This window comes from Dromiciops gliroides, chromosome 2 (genome assembly GCF_019393635.1).
Source record: "Dromiciops gliroides isolate mDroGli1 chromosome 2, mDroGli1.pri, whole genome shotgun sequence".
Lineage (NCBI taxonomy): Eukaryota > Metazoa > Chordata > Mammalia > Microbiotheria > Microbiotheriidae > Dromiciops > Dromiciops gliroides.
In genome coordinates this window covers 397,360,863-397,376,487 of record NC_057862.1, presented here as the reverse complement: position 1 = coordinate 397,376,487, position 15,625 = coordinate 397,360,863, and the positions used below count along the sequence as shown (strand labels likewise).

The following is a 15,625-nucleotide window of genomic DNA, read 5'->3' as shown; positions in this document are numbered from 1 at the left end:
AAAAGCTTTCTAGTAACTAGCTCTGTCCAGGATAAGAATGACCTGCTTCCAGGCATGGTCATTTCCCCCACTCTTCAAACAAGCACTAGATGACCCTTCCCCACCCATTGGATGTGTTGGATACATTCTAAAAGGAATTTCCTTTGGATATGGGTTAGTCTAAGATGGCTGCCAAGGTCCTTTTCAGCCATAAAAGTCTGTGATTCAGAAGGCAGAATGCAGCTGACTTGGGCATGAGCACATTTTTATCAACAAAGGCAAGGGTGGGATGGTGAAAAGAACTGTGCATCCGTTAAAACAAAGGTTTGTACTGAATGACCTCCAGCATCACTTCTAGCTCTAATGTTTTCCAATTTATTTTCTCACGCAGCTGGTCCCAGGTTCACTTGTGTGACACCAGCAGCCAGCTGCTCAAGACTCTGCTTTTGTCTTTCCTTGAGCTGAAGAACCTCAGGTACAACATGAAAACTTTAAATGATGTTTCCCGTACAGCTTGGCTCAGCCCCCTCAGTCTTATACTGCTGTTCCCAAACACTTGAACTGAAAGTCATCTAGTGTACTTCCTGATTCTTAGATAGTCTATAGAGGAATGATCCCAGAAAGTTGGGAAGGGACAGTCTATTCAGGGAAAGAGAGTCTTCTCTCCAGTTCCTGATGACCCTCGGATGCTCCCTGATCCCTTCTCTACCCCTCCCCAAACCCCTTTCCCCATGCTAGTGAACACTAAACCAAACATTACTGTTCTTATTTCCTTGCCAGGCTGACAGACAGCATGGTGAGCCCTGAGGGGCTATCCCAGGTAGCATCTGGGCTGAGTCACTGCCACACTGTGGAAGAGCTAGAGTAAGTTGTGCTGATGGGTCCTAACAAAGGTATGGTCACCATGCTGATGGGGGCAGGTCCTGAGGAAGGAGTATCTGAAAACATGGTCAGTGGAACCTTCTGAGACTCAACCGAAAGTATTTAAAATAATCCCAGACTTTGACACTGTGTCTTTCCTTGGCACAGTTTGTGGAAGTGGTAGAACAAAAAAGCTCAGGCACCTAGGGATCAGAAGACCCGAGTGCTACTTTCTGTCACTGTGATCTACTTGTGATCTACTTTTTATCTACTCTATCACTGATCTGCTGTGACTTTGTGTCATTTTAGCAAGTGACTTTACCTCTCTGAGCCTCAGTTTCTTCATCTTTAGCTTGTCTCAAAGGAATGTTGTAAAACATTGTATAAGAAAATGTCAGGGCAGCTAGGTGGCGCAGAAGATAGAGCACCGGCCCTGGAGTCAGGAGTACCTGAGTTCAAATCTGGCCTCAGACACTTAACACTTACTAACTGTGTGACGCTGGGCAAGTCACTTAATCCCAATTGCCTCACTTAAAAAAAAAAAAAAAAGAAAAAAAGAAAATGTCTGTGAAGGCTGTGTGACCTTGTTAGACAAGTCTCTCCCTTCATTGGACCTCAATCTCCCCACCTCTTTTGGAGGCAATCAGGGTTAAGTGACTTGCCCAGGGTCCCACAGCTAGTAATTGTCTGGGACCAGATTTGAACTCAGGTCCTCCTGACTCCAGGGTCTTTGCTTTAGCCATTGTACCATCCAGCTTCCCCTAATTCTCCATTTCTCAAAAGAGAACACTCATCCCCTGCCCCTCCTTACTTCTACATGCTTGTATATCAAACCTCTCATTTCTGGCTCCACTGTCCATAGCTTTTAGCTAGAAGGTCCTTTGAAGAGCAGTTTACAGGAAGCTGACACAGGCCAACTGTATTTGCTAGATACTGGCCAGATGTGATCTTCTACCCTCCCTTTCCTTGCCCATATCCCTGATCCTCTGGGATCTAAGCCTGCCTTCCCACTATATCCTGCTATTGGAGATTCCAGTGTACAAAAGGTACCAGGCCTACAGTCCCCTTGTTTGCCCAGCCATAGTCTCCTTGCCATCCTCAGATACTGCTGGGGCTGCTATGGACCCAAGAGCATAGCAGCCAGTATCATTCCCTTCATCTGGGTCCCAGAGAGGTGGACTAGTTCTGGGAGGAGGTCAGGAGTTGTGGTCCAGAGCCAGAAATCTTATGCAGAAGAGAGCCCAGAGATGGCCTCTGGGGACCCAGAGTAGGGGGTGGTACAAGGACATGACCACCCCCTACTTTGTTCTTGGCTCTTTCCAGTCTATCTAAGAATAAGTTCGGTGTAGAAGGCACCAGGATGTTCATGGGAGCTCTGGAACGGAAGAACCAACTTAAGAGTCTGAAGTAAGTAGAGTGATGTTTCTAAGGCAGTGGAGGTGAAGGTAGAGGTGAGGGAGGGGGAGAATGCTGCCCTGTTATCTCACTTCAACATAAACTATTCTTAGGTGGACTAACTCCTTGGTCCTGTCCTTCCCTAAGCCTTCTCTGCCCTGAAATTGCAATCCAAATGTTCCTTTAGCAAGAACAACTTTTACAATTTGTCTCTAATCTAGAATTTGGAATTGCAAGACTCTCAGCTATAACACTTTTCTAAAAGGGCAGAATTCTTTCCAGAACAGATATTGGTTAAACAGCATTTAAATTATCATATCAGCACATTTCCTTGAGGTGCTCAATCTGAATTGTCCTGGGTTCCTCTCCCTGTAGCCTCAGTTCTCTGCAACTGGATGATGACCTGGCATTGAATCTAGCCAAGAAACTTCAGAGAATGCCTCTCCTGCAGAGACTTGAGTAAGTTCATCCTGTGTTTATTAGACCCCCAAGTAGTTCAGTGCAGCCACCTTCACCCCACTAATCCCATAGTCTTTAGTGACCAGAGGTAGCCATGTATAGCAGAAGCAGAAATAGATCTGAAGTCAGAGGATCTGGATTTGACTCCTACTTACCACCTGTGAGACCTTAAACAAGCCACTTCACTTCTTTTTTTAGGGGGGAGGCAGGACAATGAGGGTTAAGTGACTTGCCCAGAGTCACACAGCTAATAAGTGTCAAATGTCTAAGGCTGGATTTGAACTCAGGTCCTCCTGAATCCAGGGCCAGTGCTTTATCCACTGTGCCACCTAGCTGCCCCCCTACTTCACTTCTTGATGCCTCAGTTTCCTCATCTGTAAAATGAGGGAGTTGTACTAGATCCCAAGATCCCTTCAAGCTGTAAATCTCCAAATACCCTTAATTTGCCTTGATAAGACAGCCCTATTCTCCACCCCTGGCTATGGTCTCTAGGAATTTATGCAATGAGAAGAATAGGAACAGAGTCAAGTTATTCCAGTGAATGTTTGGGAAGTTATCTAGTAAGCTGCAAGGTTGCCTCTGCATTTCTTAGGGCATGAGAACAGAGGATGTCAGGTTGCATCTCCACCCCACCCTTCAAGGGCTCCCTCAATGCCCTGGTATCATCTGTCCCTTGGCCCCCAAGGGTCCATCCACTATCTTGACATCATGAAAACTGGTAATGTCCATCCCATCCAACCCACATGAAGAAGCTTGTTCTACCCTCAAACTCCTGCCCTACCCCCAGTCTTCTCATCTGGACTTTACCACCCAAGTTTAAGCCCTGAGCTAATGGCTGCTGGGGATGTTTTCCCAAATCTCTCCACAGTTTGAGCAACAGTGGCCTCAGCAGCAACAGCTGCTTCTACCTGTCAGATTCTCTCAAGGATGCTACCAACTTAGAAGATCTAAAGTAAGTCTATCTGCCCTTTTTCTAGCCTCTCAAACTCAGAAGTGCCAAGTGTGGGACAGAAGACAGTCATTTCTCTGATTCCTGTCTCCCCTTTCATCACCTCCCACATCTTTTCATTTGTAGGAGTCCTGAACACCCCTGGGATCTTTATAAAATGAATGGAAAGCTCAGTCTCCTAAAGAGCAAGCATAAGGGAATGGGGCTCAAAGAGCAACAGAGGAATGTTGTTTCGGTGTTAAGGGACTATGGGAACTCATGGAGTGTCCATGACTGAAAAATCACCACCAATAAAAGTCAGAGATGACAATAATGCTGTTCTTGGCACTGGCACAGCTATCAATCTAGTTTGGGGCCACATCTCCTCCCCTAGATCATCGCAGAAGCCTCCCAAGTAGTATCCCTGCCTCATCTCTCACCACCTGGTCCATCTACACCCAGCTACAAAAGTCATTTTCCTTAAATGCAGAACTGGCCACCTGATTCTGTTATTCAGCCAACCCTCTGGGTTACCTACTGACTCAAGGATCAAATAGAAATGCTTTTTAACTCTGTAACTTTTTTTTAACTTTTAAAACCTTTCACCATCTGGTCCTAAACAATCTTTCCGGCTTCTGTGGACACTCCCTACCCCCCACCCCCGCCCCAGCGTTCCCCAGTCCAGACAAATTATCCTTCTCTCTGTCCTCACACACAACACTGTGCCTTTGCATTGGCTGTCCACATGCCTGGAACAAAAAGCTTCCTTACCTCCAAGTTGGAGAGCTCCTCTTTTCCGATATGATATAGTTCAAAGCCCACCTCCTATATGAAGCCCTTCCTGATCCTCCCAATTGCTAGTGCCTTCCTTCCCAAACTACCTTGTACTTAACTATTTCATATATGTATATATATACACATTCCTATACATATGCATACATGTATAAATACATGTGCATGAATATATACATCTATATGTATATGCACACATATGTTTGTAGTCACTTTATAGTTAGATGTATGTGTATATGTTTAGATGTGTATTTGTATGCAAGGAACTCTCATTCTACATGTGTTTATATACACATAGACATGTATATATACATATTTATATTCATATAGATATATGTAGAATGCAAGTTCCTTGCATGTAAGGATTGTTTCATTCTTTGCATGAGTATCCACAATGCCTAGCACAATGACTGATATATTACAGATGCTTAATAAATACTCATTGATTGACTGATCCACATGCATACATGGTGCTGTCATACCCCGTGAGTAGCATAGTCATATGATATGTCATCTATATACACATACACACATACACGTGCACACATACACGTGCACACATACACGCGCACACATACCTGTGCACACATACATGTGCACACATACATGTACACACATACATGTACACACATACATGTACACACATACACATGCAAATAACCCTTCAGTGTTCTTGGCAACTCTTTTAAGATTTTAAGTTGCACAAAAGGTGCTGATCTACTATAGTAGAAGAGGTTTCTTCATCTGGGATTAAATGAGATCATAATTGTAGAGCACTTAGCACTGTACCTGCAGCAGTTAATAAATGCTCCTCTTTCCCTCCCTTCTTCCTTTCCTCCCCCCTTTCCTTTCTTTCTGGAAATGCTGTATACTAATAAAATCATAGGTCTAGTACCTATTCCAATGAAAAGTGATGCGTAACCCTTACATTAGCAGTTACATGGATGTCAGCTATTGCTTTGTACTTCCAGCCGTGGGTTGCACTGGATCATCCCCCCACTGCCTTGCCCAGATTCCCTGGTAACCAACAGCACACATCTGCTGGATAGAATTAGAAGCCTACTAAATCTAAAACTCCATGGAATGTCTTTGCCTGAGTAATACTGTGTTTTATCTCCAAGCTTGAGCCATAACAAGATTGAAGATGCTGGGGTGCAGCATTTATCAGCTATCCTGCCCAAATTGCTGAAGCTCAGAAAGATTGAGTGAGTAACTTGGGAAATATTAACACTTCCCCTTTCCACCACATCCCCCCAAATCAGGACTGCTATGGCTCATGAGGAGATGAATATCTCCCCAGGGTGTTGTGGGGAGGGAGGAGAGGAGAGGAATCCAATCTCATAGAGCAGCTACATGGCCTTGGAGCTTCAGCCCAACTCCCAAAACCCTTGCCCCCCCCCTTCACATCCATGAGACCTCCTTCTGGTGGCAGACTGGAATTCACATGCAGTGTTCCAAGACCAGAAACCAAAAGGCTTATTATAAAAGAGTTGGGGAGCAGGGACCAGGCATTTCCAGATAGTCGGAAGTTGGTGACCACTCTGGGTTCATAAGATCATAGTTTTAGATTTGGAAGGGACCTTAGAGTCCTCCATAATCCACCCCCTTCATTTTACAAATGAGGAAACAGGCCAAGAGAAGCCAAATGACTGACCTAGCTAGTAAGTTGTGGAACTTGGATTTGAACCCAGGTCCTCTGACTCTCAATCCAATGTTCTTTCTATTTTATTATCCTGGTGCTTCCCCAGGACTTAGACAGACTGACTCTCAGCAAGAGAGCTCCACTGAGATCTAAACGAGGACACAGGGCATAGAGTATAGGTGCCTGGTTTAGGTACAGAAACTCAAGACTGAAATCTGGCTAAGGAGCCTGGGAAAATTTTGTTGGGGTTGGGGTTGGTCCTCAGTGGGTAGGATGTGGCTAAGATGGATATCTCTAAGGGTCCTGGGGTGTGGATCTGAAATAACTTGGAAGAGGGTACCTATGGCGTAACTTCCATGTATGTGAAAGAAGAGCATGGGGGAGGGTATCCCTCTATATGGGGTGGGGGTGGGGGGGAAGAGATGGAATGATGGGGGAGAGTAGAACAGGAAGTGACTTCTGTTTCCTGGGTCCTCTCTTCTCCAAACTATGCAATATAACTTCATATGTGTGTGACATGGCTTCTTTCTGGCGGGGGTGGGGAACATTTTAGCCTCTCGTGGAATGGCATCAGCCCAGAGGGAGGCAGAAGGCTAGCTGAGGCACTGGCGCTCTGTGTCCAAGTGGAGGAGTTACAGTGAGTTTTGCCCCCTGAAAATGGGGGATGGGAGGATTATTTCCTTTACCGGCGTCCCTAGCCCAGTCTTCCCCTTCTCCCATCCCTCCTGATTTTTGTGATCCAGGATCCTCATGATAGGGGCAGAGTGAAGGGACCAGAGTGTAACCTGTGTAACCTCGGTCGCTTCTTTCCTCTCAGCTTAGGGGCCAATGCAATGGGAGACCCGATGGCCCTAAGGCTGGCCCAGAACCTGCCGCATCACTTGAGAGTCTTGTAGTGAGTGTCTGTGCTGGGGGGAGGGACGATGGTGGTATGGCAAATGGGGGAGGAGAGGAAGGGAGGGATACCCATCGACTCCTGGGGAGGATGGTGCAGAGGGTAGCGTATGGGGCCAGAAGGATGTGGGCAGAGCTGCTGGCCAAGAGAGACTAGCCAGCCGGACTGGCCTTCTGTGAAATAGTGATTTAGGTGATTTCCATTTATCATGGGGTGCAGCAGTGAGAGATCCAGGGGCCTAAGAGCGGGGTTGCCAGGGAGGGGAGAAACCTCAGAGGCGGCAGAAGAACCATGTCTATTGAACTTCCACAAAGGGGTCACCTTGTTTGGGAGATGTCATCTGTGGGTAAATGTTCAGGCTGAAGGAGAGCTGGAAGTGGGAAAGTCTGTCAGCTTTTCTTCATCCACTCAGATGTCCCTATACCCACAGCTGCCCCCCGGGTAGCTCTTACACGTTGTTTTTTCTACTCACCCAGTCTTTGTTCCAACCGTATTGGCCCCGATGGAACACTGAGCCTGGGCCAGGCACTTGCCGGATGCCAGTGGATAGAAGAGATCAGGTAAAGGAAGAGGGCCTGGGGAGGAAAGGGAAGGAGGGAGAGAGAGAGGAGAAGGGCTGAGGTATAGCTGGGGAAGCCTCTCATTGACCTTTCTCATCTACCTGGCAGCTTGGCGGAAAACATCTGTGCCGAAGGGATTCTACCCCTCTCAAAGGGACTCCTGAAGCTCAGAAAGATTAAGTAAGTCCCCCTGCCTTGTTTTCCTAGAGGAAAGGCTGTGTTCCTTCTTATTCCCCTAGAGGCCTAGACCTGCCTTCTATGGGGCATGAGGTCAAGGACCCCGCTTCTCTCATTCTGGGCAAGGTCCAAGGACCATAACCCCATCCCCTGCCTAGCTCACAGGGGTAGCCCCTCAGGGATGCCAGGAGCTTCACCTGCCTTGGACTCTCCCTAATTACAGCTTTCTCCACCTTAGGCCATTCCCAACTCCGACTCCCAATGACTAGGGTGGCTGGGCAGGACCTAGGGGAGCTTGATGGGGTCTCTGTTCAGGGCTCTCCCAGCCAAATCTCCCTATCCTCTCTCAGCCTCACATCCTGCAAGATTAACGACCAAATGGCCAAACCTCTTGTCAGCAGCCTGGTTCTCTGTCATGGCCTACAGGAGATCCTGTGAGTACAAAACACCCATGGCTAGAAAGTTAGGACTGGTTCTTGTCCCTAATGGCATCTTGGTCAGGTCACTCTAAGCCTTAGTTTTCTTACCTATACAGTGGGACTAATAAACCCTGCCCTGTTTCCCTGGGGAAGATGTAAGAATGCATTGGGGTCATCAATACAGAGGGGCTTTGCAAACTCTTATACAATAGGAGTGATTGTTATGGTGTTAGTGTAAGCCTGGGATGCAGGGTTCTCCTGAGCCTCTGATTCCTAGGTTTCTCTCCCCCCAATCCAAATCCATTCTCCTCCCTTTGTGTCAGAACTCTCTCCTATCCTGGGAGACTCCTTTCCCCCCCTCAGCACTTGTACCCCTCCTCCCTCCGTCTTCCTCCTGATCTTTGAGGCTTTCCACAGGTTGGCCTGGAATTTCCTTGGAAACGAAGGGGCCACTGAGCTAGCCCATGCTCTATCTCAGATGCACCAGTTGAAGAAATTGGAGTGAGTATGGGGACATTGTAAGGGAGAGAGAAAGAGGAAGCAGGGTCCAATTCATGAGAGAGGTGCAGGGAAGAATTAATGAAAGAGCAGGGGGTCTGGGATAGGCTGGATGAAGGGTCTTCAAGTCCATCCCCTTGCCTCTAAACAAAGGTCATCTCGCAGCCTCCCTGAGTCACTCTCCCACAGCCTCTCTGCCCTGGCACTTAGGGAGGTCCCCTGTGATGGTATTCTTCATCCCAACAGAGTGTCCTGATTCTGGGGAGGGGCATTGATTGCTCAAGGAGGAATCCACCAAGAAAAAAAAAAAGCCTTATCCTTCCTAGCCAGGCCCAGGTCTGGGATGAAGGGAGGGAATAATAACTTCATTCTCTTACCTGTGCCTCTGACCTCACCCCATTATCTCTTTCTTTCTTCTCTCATCCGTTGGAAAGTTTGGAGGGCAATCAGATCGGTTCCCTGGGAGCACAGCTGCTGGCCAAGGGGCTAGCCGAGGGTTCCGGAATTCAAGTCATATGGTAAACATGGGTTCTAGCTTCTCAGGAGCCCTTCCTTTCCCTTTTTCCCAGGGCAGCATGTGAAGCAGTTTGTGGAGCTTGGAGATGGCGCTAACCTGCCTTCCCACCTTGAACAAATATAAAGGAGTTCCCATGGGAAAAGTCAGGGACTCAGCTAAATAAGAAGGGAAAGCCAGGTTCCACCAAAAATGATGCGGCCTTAGAGAAGGAAGAAATGGGGCAGAAGGGACAAGCTGGGAGGCTCCACTGGAAGAGCAGGATAGCCCCCATTTCCAGCATCATGGGGAAACCAAGTATGGTGTAAAGTACCCAAGGTTTGGAATTAGAGGCCCTGGGTTTGAGTCCAGGTTCTGCCACTTACTAGCTGTGTGACTAAGTCCCTTATAACCTCTCTGGGTCATAAAATGAGTGAGTTAGACTAAATGTCCCTTGAGTTCCTTTCTAGGCATGAATCTGTGAACCTATGGCCCTATTTTCTCTGGGGAATACAACAAAGAGCTCTGTGGCCTCTGATTCCCTCCCTATCCATCTTCTCTGCAGCCTGTGGAAAAATCCAGTCCCCAAGGATGTAGTCCAGTTGCTCCAGAGGCAGGATCCCAGACTGAACTTCTCCTGACCATCGCCAGTAGAGGCCCAGGGCTCCTCCCTTAGGCTCACCAATCCATGCAGGGTGGATGTATACTCCCTTTGCAGAGTGGGGAACCAGCCAGATTCAGCTGCTGTCCCCACTCAGGGTACCCAGGGCAGCCTCTCCTTGTCCTGGAATGTCCCTGATGTGGGGTCAATGGAATGAGACTTCCCAGACAGATCCCTCCTCTTCCCACAATATCCCTCAAAGAAGGGTTGGTCTGAACGGGGCAGGCCCATTGCCAGTTGGTGTGAAATTTGGCAAGTGTTTCATGCTCTCTGCCCTCAGTGTGCCCATCTGTAAAATAAGTGGAAGTAGATGATCTGTAAAGTTCCCTTCTAACTAGAACATTTTAGAGCCCTAAGAGACCAGAGTGGTACTCTGGAAAGAAAGCAATGGCTCTCTGGAGTTAGAGGGCCCAGGTTCAAATCTAGCCTCTTAGGCTTATTATCTCTGTGACTTTAGGCAAATCTTTTCACTTCTCTGAGCCTCATGTTTCCTTGTCTGTAAAATGATGGAATTGAACCTTTGAGGTGTTCTTCTTCCTCTACATTTATGATCCAATCTGTATTTGCAGGGAGAGAAGCATAACCAGCTTCCTGTTGGCATCAGTTGGCAACAGTTTGAGTTCTTTTATATCTGTATTTTTAAAAATTTAAGTATGTATATACTTCATTCCCAGGATGACTGAACTGGGGAAACACTCCAGCCAGCTTCCTTACTAGACCTTTCAGTTGGGCTGGGGAGGAAGGTGGGATAGCAGGGACCTAAGCAGCCAGTGTGCATATAGAAAAAAGCACCAGCCACAGGGTCCAGACAGCCGGGGCTTCTAGTCCCAGCTCTCTCATCAGGTGCTGCTCAAGACATCCTTCTATGATGAGGGGATTGGATTAAATGACCTTCTACCTCTGAAATTCTATTGTTCAGTGGTGTAACGTTACCAGTTTAGGTTTCCTACGAGGGTCCTCTGGGCTTTCCTTTCCTTTTTCTACAACTACTGAATATCTTGTTTGCACATCATTTTTTCATGTTGCCTCCTCAGGAAGCTGTCAGCCACAAGAGAAAGGCATTTTTTGCCTTTCTTTGTAAAGGCATGGGCAGTGCAATATGAGGTATGAGGGTACACAAAAAACCCTCCAGGCATGTGGATTTACACTGGTTCTGAGAGGAGGGGTCTTGGCTTCAGGACCCCTTTAATTTGTTTTGTAACTTTTTGATCCTCTCTGAAGCTAGGTTTCTACTTCTATAAAATAGAGATTATATTACTTGAACTAACTTGCTAAAATGAAAAGTGCACTGATAAATGATTCGGAGGCCCAGAGTTACCTTAACTTCTGTGGGCCTCAGTTTCCTTATCTGTAAAATGAAAGAGTTGGACAGGGTGGCCTCCAAGTTCTTCCCCAGCTCTAAATATTTTATTTGAAATACCTACCTCAAATGTGTTAATGTGTTAATAAACATTAAGATGTCGTGAAAAGTCAGAATTGTGATGGTTGTTCTTTGAGAGATAAGACACACAGAACCACAATTGAAAAATACAAGGTGATATGTGGTAAGTAGCACATTATGAGGCAGGAATTCAGAGAAGGGAAGTTCATTAAGGGCTGCTGTAGGCAAGGATGACACCCTTAAAGGCAGACACTGTTACATTACATCTTTGGGTCCTAGATTCCAGACTTCCCCTAGTAACAAAGGACCATCTTTTGAGGAGCAACATCGTACTATATTTGCTGCATGGAAAACTACTGCCTTTGAAGAATTAAACACAGATAAGATGGAGAGGTGCATGGTGGGTGTAAATAGTCAGCAACACATAAATCAATGTCATCAAAGAAATATAGGATCGACAGAGATGAACCAGTCGTGGGGCTGGATCAAGGGATAACTAACTGACTGCATGTGATATAGTGGCATTTCTTGAGACACACAGGGAAGTCAAAGAAAGCCCCCAGTACCCTGGGTAGGCCCCCAGTGGCATATTTATGGGAGCATATGACAAGAGTTACACAGAATGTTCAAATATGGATGGATTGCAATCTGCATCGTTGGAGGGAACATCCCTATCATGAGATCCCAGATCCATTTGAGTATCCTTAGCACAGTTTCTAGAGCCTCTCCCTCCTCATCTCTATCTCCTGATTTTCTTGGCTTCCTCTAAGTCTCAGCAAAATCTCAACTTCTGCATGAAGCCTTTCCAAATTCCCCTTAACATTAGTGCTTTTCCCTTGAAATTATCTCCAGTTTATCCTGTATGTATTTTGTTTGGTCATCATTGTTTGCATGTTGTCTCCTCCATTAGGCTGTGAGCTCCTTGAATATGGGGAGCATTTTTGCCTTTCTATGTAACCCCAGTGCTTAGGGCAGTGTCTGAAACATAATAGGTGCTTGTTAAATACTTGTTGATTTAACTGGCCCCAATCCAGATGGGGTTGTGGGTTGTGCATAGGGGTAGAGGGTCCCCATCCAAAGAGTAACCCAGGGCTCCTCCTCCATCTCCTCCTCCTTCTCCTGCCCTTTATGCCCTTCCCCTCTCCTCCCATTTATGTGGGACCTAGGGCTGCTGCAGCTGCTACTAGACTGCTCTGACACCAGCAGGACAAACAGAAGAATGGAGGACTGAGTGGATGCCTTGAAGCAACAGACTCAGGTGGAGGTATAGGACTGCCAGGTGATCTCATTTTTCCTTTCCTGTTATTTTCCTGCTCCTTCCCCTCAATCGTCAACAACTGAAAAAGAGAAAGGACAAAAGGAACTTAGAAACACGGAAGGATACAGATGCTACTCCAGAAAATGTTATGACTAACATGTCCAAAGTCAAGACAAGTCAGTTGTGAATGAGATGCAGCAGGACTACTACTGGAAAAGAAAACGATCCCTTATCAAGGCAAAAGGAGGAAAATGGAGATAAACATGTTATAGCCTTAGAGGAACCCCCAGACACCAAGCTTGAGCTATTCCACTCCATTGAGACTTGAACCTACATGAATCTTCTCAAAGTGATTGAACTACATCAAAAGAGGATTCACTTCTTGTCATGAGAAGAAAACAAACGGAGACAGCTAGGTGGTGCAATGGATAAAGCACCGGCCCTGGCTTCAAAAGGACCTGAGTTCAAATCCAGCCTCAGACACTTGACACTTATTAGCTGTGTAACCCTGGGCAAGTCACTTAACCCTCATTGCCCCGCAAAATAAAACAAAACAAACTGGTGAGATTTTTTCACTTCCAGGGTTCCCAGGACAAACTCAAGCAAGGAAAGTGATGCAAGTGACAGAGCCTCCACTTCTCTTTTCTGCAAAGATTGGCCTTGCAGAGCCCTTTGTGTAAGTTCTACCGGGAAGTGGAGACAAGCTGGTGCTGCTCTACCTCTGACACCTGACTAATCATAAAGTACATAAAGTACTCTGACAATGCTGAGTGCTTGGCTGGGGATGAAAAATGTGTCTCCAGAGTCTGACCCAGACCTTTCTGAGCGGATAGCAAAGTTTCTGAAGGTCCAAGCCAAAGTGTTCCATGCAAAGCTCTACTTTCACAAATTCAAGAAAACCGTGTGTCCAAAAGTGCTTCTTCCTTGAGTGAGTGGATGTAACCTCCTGTCTCATGTGCTAACAAAGTATCTTACTTCATTTCTGGGGGAAAAAGCCTCATATTCCATGACAGTCATCCATCAAAGTTACAAAGCTCACTGTTGAAAAGCTTACATTGGGGCAGCTAGCTAGCTCAGTAGATAAAGCATGGGGGGGGGCAGCTAGATGGCGCAGTGGATAGAGCACCAGCCCTGGAGTCAGGAGTACTTGGGTTCAAATCCGGCCTCAGACACTTAACACTTACTAGCTGTGTGACCCTGGGCAAGTCACTTAACCCCAATTGCCTCACTAGAAAGAGAGAAAGAAAGAAAGAAAGAAAGAAAGAAAGAAAGAAAGAAAGAAAGAAAGAAAGAAAGAAAGAAAGAAAGAAAGAAAGAAAGAAAGAAAGAAAGAAAGAAAGAAAGAAAGAAAGAAAGAAAGCATGGGCCCTGGATTCAGGAGGACCTGACTTCAAATCCAGCCTCAGATACTTAACACTTACTAGCAGTGTGACCCTGGGCAAATCACTTAACCCTCATTGCCCCGCAAAAAAAAGAAAAGAAAAGCTTTACAAATTCAAACAAATGAATTGAAAATGCCAAAAAAAGGAGAGTGCCAAGAAACAGAAGAGGATCCAGAGCAGCCAGATCCACAGACAGCATTAGATGAGGAAAACCCTAACAAGAAATTGACATACTTAACCGAGGATGGAAAGAATGTTTTTTTCCACCTTAGAAGGGAAAATGTAGCTATGGTCCATGCTCAAGAGCCATTGATGAACTGTTGGACCTAAAACTGGTAGAGAAAGGCACCTTATAGTCAGAAGTGACCAACAAGGATGACATTCAACTGCTAAAATGAAATTCTCAATTCATCTTCCCTGTATGAGGGGGACTTCAACCAAGAGTAGACAGGCATCTTTGGGAATAAGCAGAACACACCCCATGGCCATGTCTGTACCTGGAGAGATAGAACCCAAGCCATCTTCATCATTAAGTTTCCTCCCTTCAAAGATTCTAGACAAAAATATGCATGATATGTAGTCATCCCTACAAGGCTAGAAAGAGAGCCCAGACAGCCTTCCATCCATCCCAAAGCCAACAGTGGTTCCAAAGCCTACCAGCCAGATTAACACATCCGTGAAAGAACCTGAGAAGAATGCTCAAGACCTGATGGCCTAGTTCAAACATTTTGCTGACCCATTGTCCAGCTCAAATGTAGCTGAGAAAATGAGCACAAACTTTTCAATTCCTAAGTCTGCATTGGATGGTACCTTGCAGGATGCTGCTGTCACCACTTGCCTCTTGGTGGTCAGACAATATCCTATTGTGAACATCTCTATGTCATGATAACAAAAAGAAAAGGGGGGTTGAGAATAGGGGGGAGAATATACCAGGAGGCAATATAACCAAAGATGAAGTAGGGAAAAGGTACTTGGAGGCATAGTGGCTAGTCTGACACAAGGGGTTCATGACAAAGAGAACAGTCCTACTACAGACGCTACCCCACTACCGGTGAGGTCGCACGGGGAAGAGTTAGAAAGTAATATAGCTATGTGTATATATATATATATATATAACCTATATCAGATTACCTGCTGTCTAGGGGAGGGGGGAGGGAAGGGAGGGAGGGAGAAAAATCTGAAATTGTAAAGCTTGTATAAACAAAGGTTGAGAACTATCTTTACATGTAATGGAAAAAAAAATAAAATACTTTATTAATTTTTTTAAAAAAGAAAGTAATATAGCAAGGAACTTGGTATACACCAACTATCTGGTTTGGGTTTTTCTTTTTTTTTTCTTTTTTCTTTTTTTTAAACAATGAATGGGGGCAGCTAGGTGGCGCAGTGGATAGAGCACTGGCCCTGGAGTCAGGAGTACCTGAGTTCAAATCCGGCCTCAGACACTTAACACTTACTAGCTGTGTGACCCTGGGCAAGTCACTTAACCCCAATTGCCTCACTAAAAAACAAAACAAAACAAAACAAAACAAAACAACGAATGGCCAGCAGCTAGCAGCTTGTTCTCACCTACCTTGATGTCAGCACCAGGAGGTAAAGCCAACCCAAAAGACTCCTGAATGTTGCCTGAATGGATGAATGGATGAATGGATGAATGGATGAAAAGCTTTAATTAAGCCATTACTTTATACCAATCCCTGAGCTAAACCCTGGGCATACAAATACAAAAGCAAGAAAGAATAACCATAAGGAGCTTACATTCTGATAGAGGGAGACAACATCTGTCCTGGAATTGGTCTAGGAAGTCACAAGGGTGGTGATTGGAGTGCATTGACATTTCCTTTCCAG

The 15,625-nt window shown here is 45.8% G+C and overlaps 1 protein-coding gene and 2 pseudogenes across 3 annotated transcripts in view; all 3 read left to right on the top strand.

Moving 5' to 3' along the window:
• Window positions 1-11,228, top strand: part of NLRC5 (NLR family CARD domain containing 5) — a 98,642-nt gene extending 87,414 nt beyond the window's left edge. For 2 of the 3 annotated variants that reach the window (XM_043988811.1, XM_043988812.1), the window contains exons 36-49: window positions 371-454; window positions 760-843; window positions 2,164-2,247; window positions 2,611-2,694; window positions 3,563-3,646; window positions 5,536-5,619; window positions 6,610-6,693; window positions 6,874-6,951; window positions 7,428-7,511; window positions 7,620-7,691; window positions 8,039-8,122; window positions 8,525-8,608; window positions 9,040-9,123; window positions 9,664-11,228. In XM_043988811.1, the coding sequence (XP_043844746.1) occupies window positions 371-454; window positions 760-843; window positions 2,164-2,247; window positions 2,611-2,694; window positions 3,563-3,646; window positions 5,536-5,619; window positions 6,610-6,693; window positions 6,874-6,951; window positions 7,428-7,511; window positions 7,620-7,691; window positions 8,039-8,122; window positions 8,525-8,608; window positions 9,040-9,123; window positions 9,664-9,739 (1,150 nt within the window). In that variant the 3' untranslated portion in view covers window positions 9,740-11,228. Of the gene's footprint in view, window positions 1-370; window positions 455-759; window positions 844-2,163; window positions 2,248-2,610; window positions 2,695-3,562; window positions 3,647-3,769; window positions 4,404-5,535; window positions 5,620-6,609; window positions 6,694-6,873; window positions 6,952-7,427; window positions 7,512-7,619; window positions 7,692-8,038; window positions 8,123-8,524; window positions 8,609-9,039; window positions 9,124-9,663 lie in introns of those variants that run through there. The other variant, XM_043988813.1, reaches the window with a different exon arrangement.
• On the top strand, window positions 10,859-13,472 carry LOC122738972 (annotated as a pseudogene).
• A 420-nt stretch (window positions 13,473-13,892) lies between these two features.
• Window positions 13,893-14,666, top strand: LOC122738971 (annotated as a pseudogene).
• Window positions 14,667-15,625: the final 959 nt, after the last annotated feature.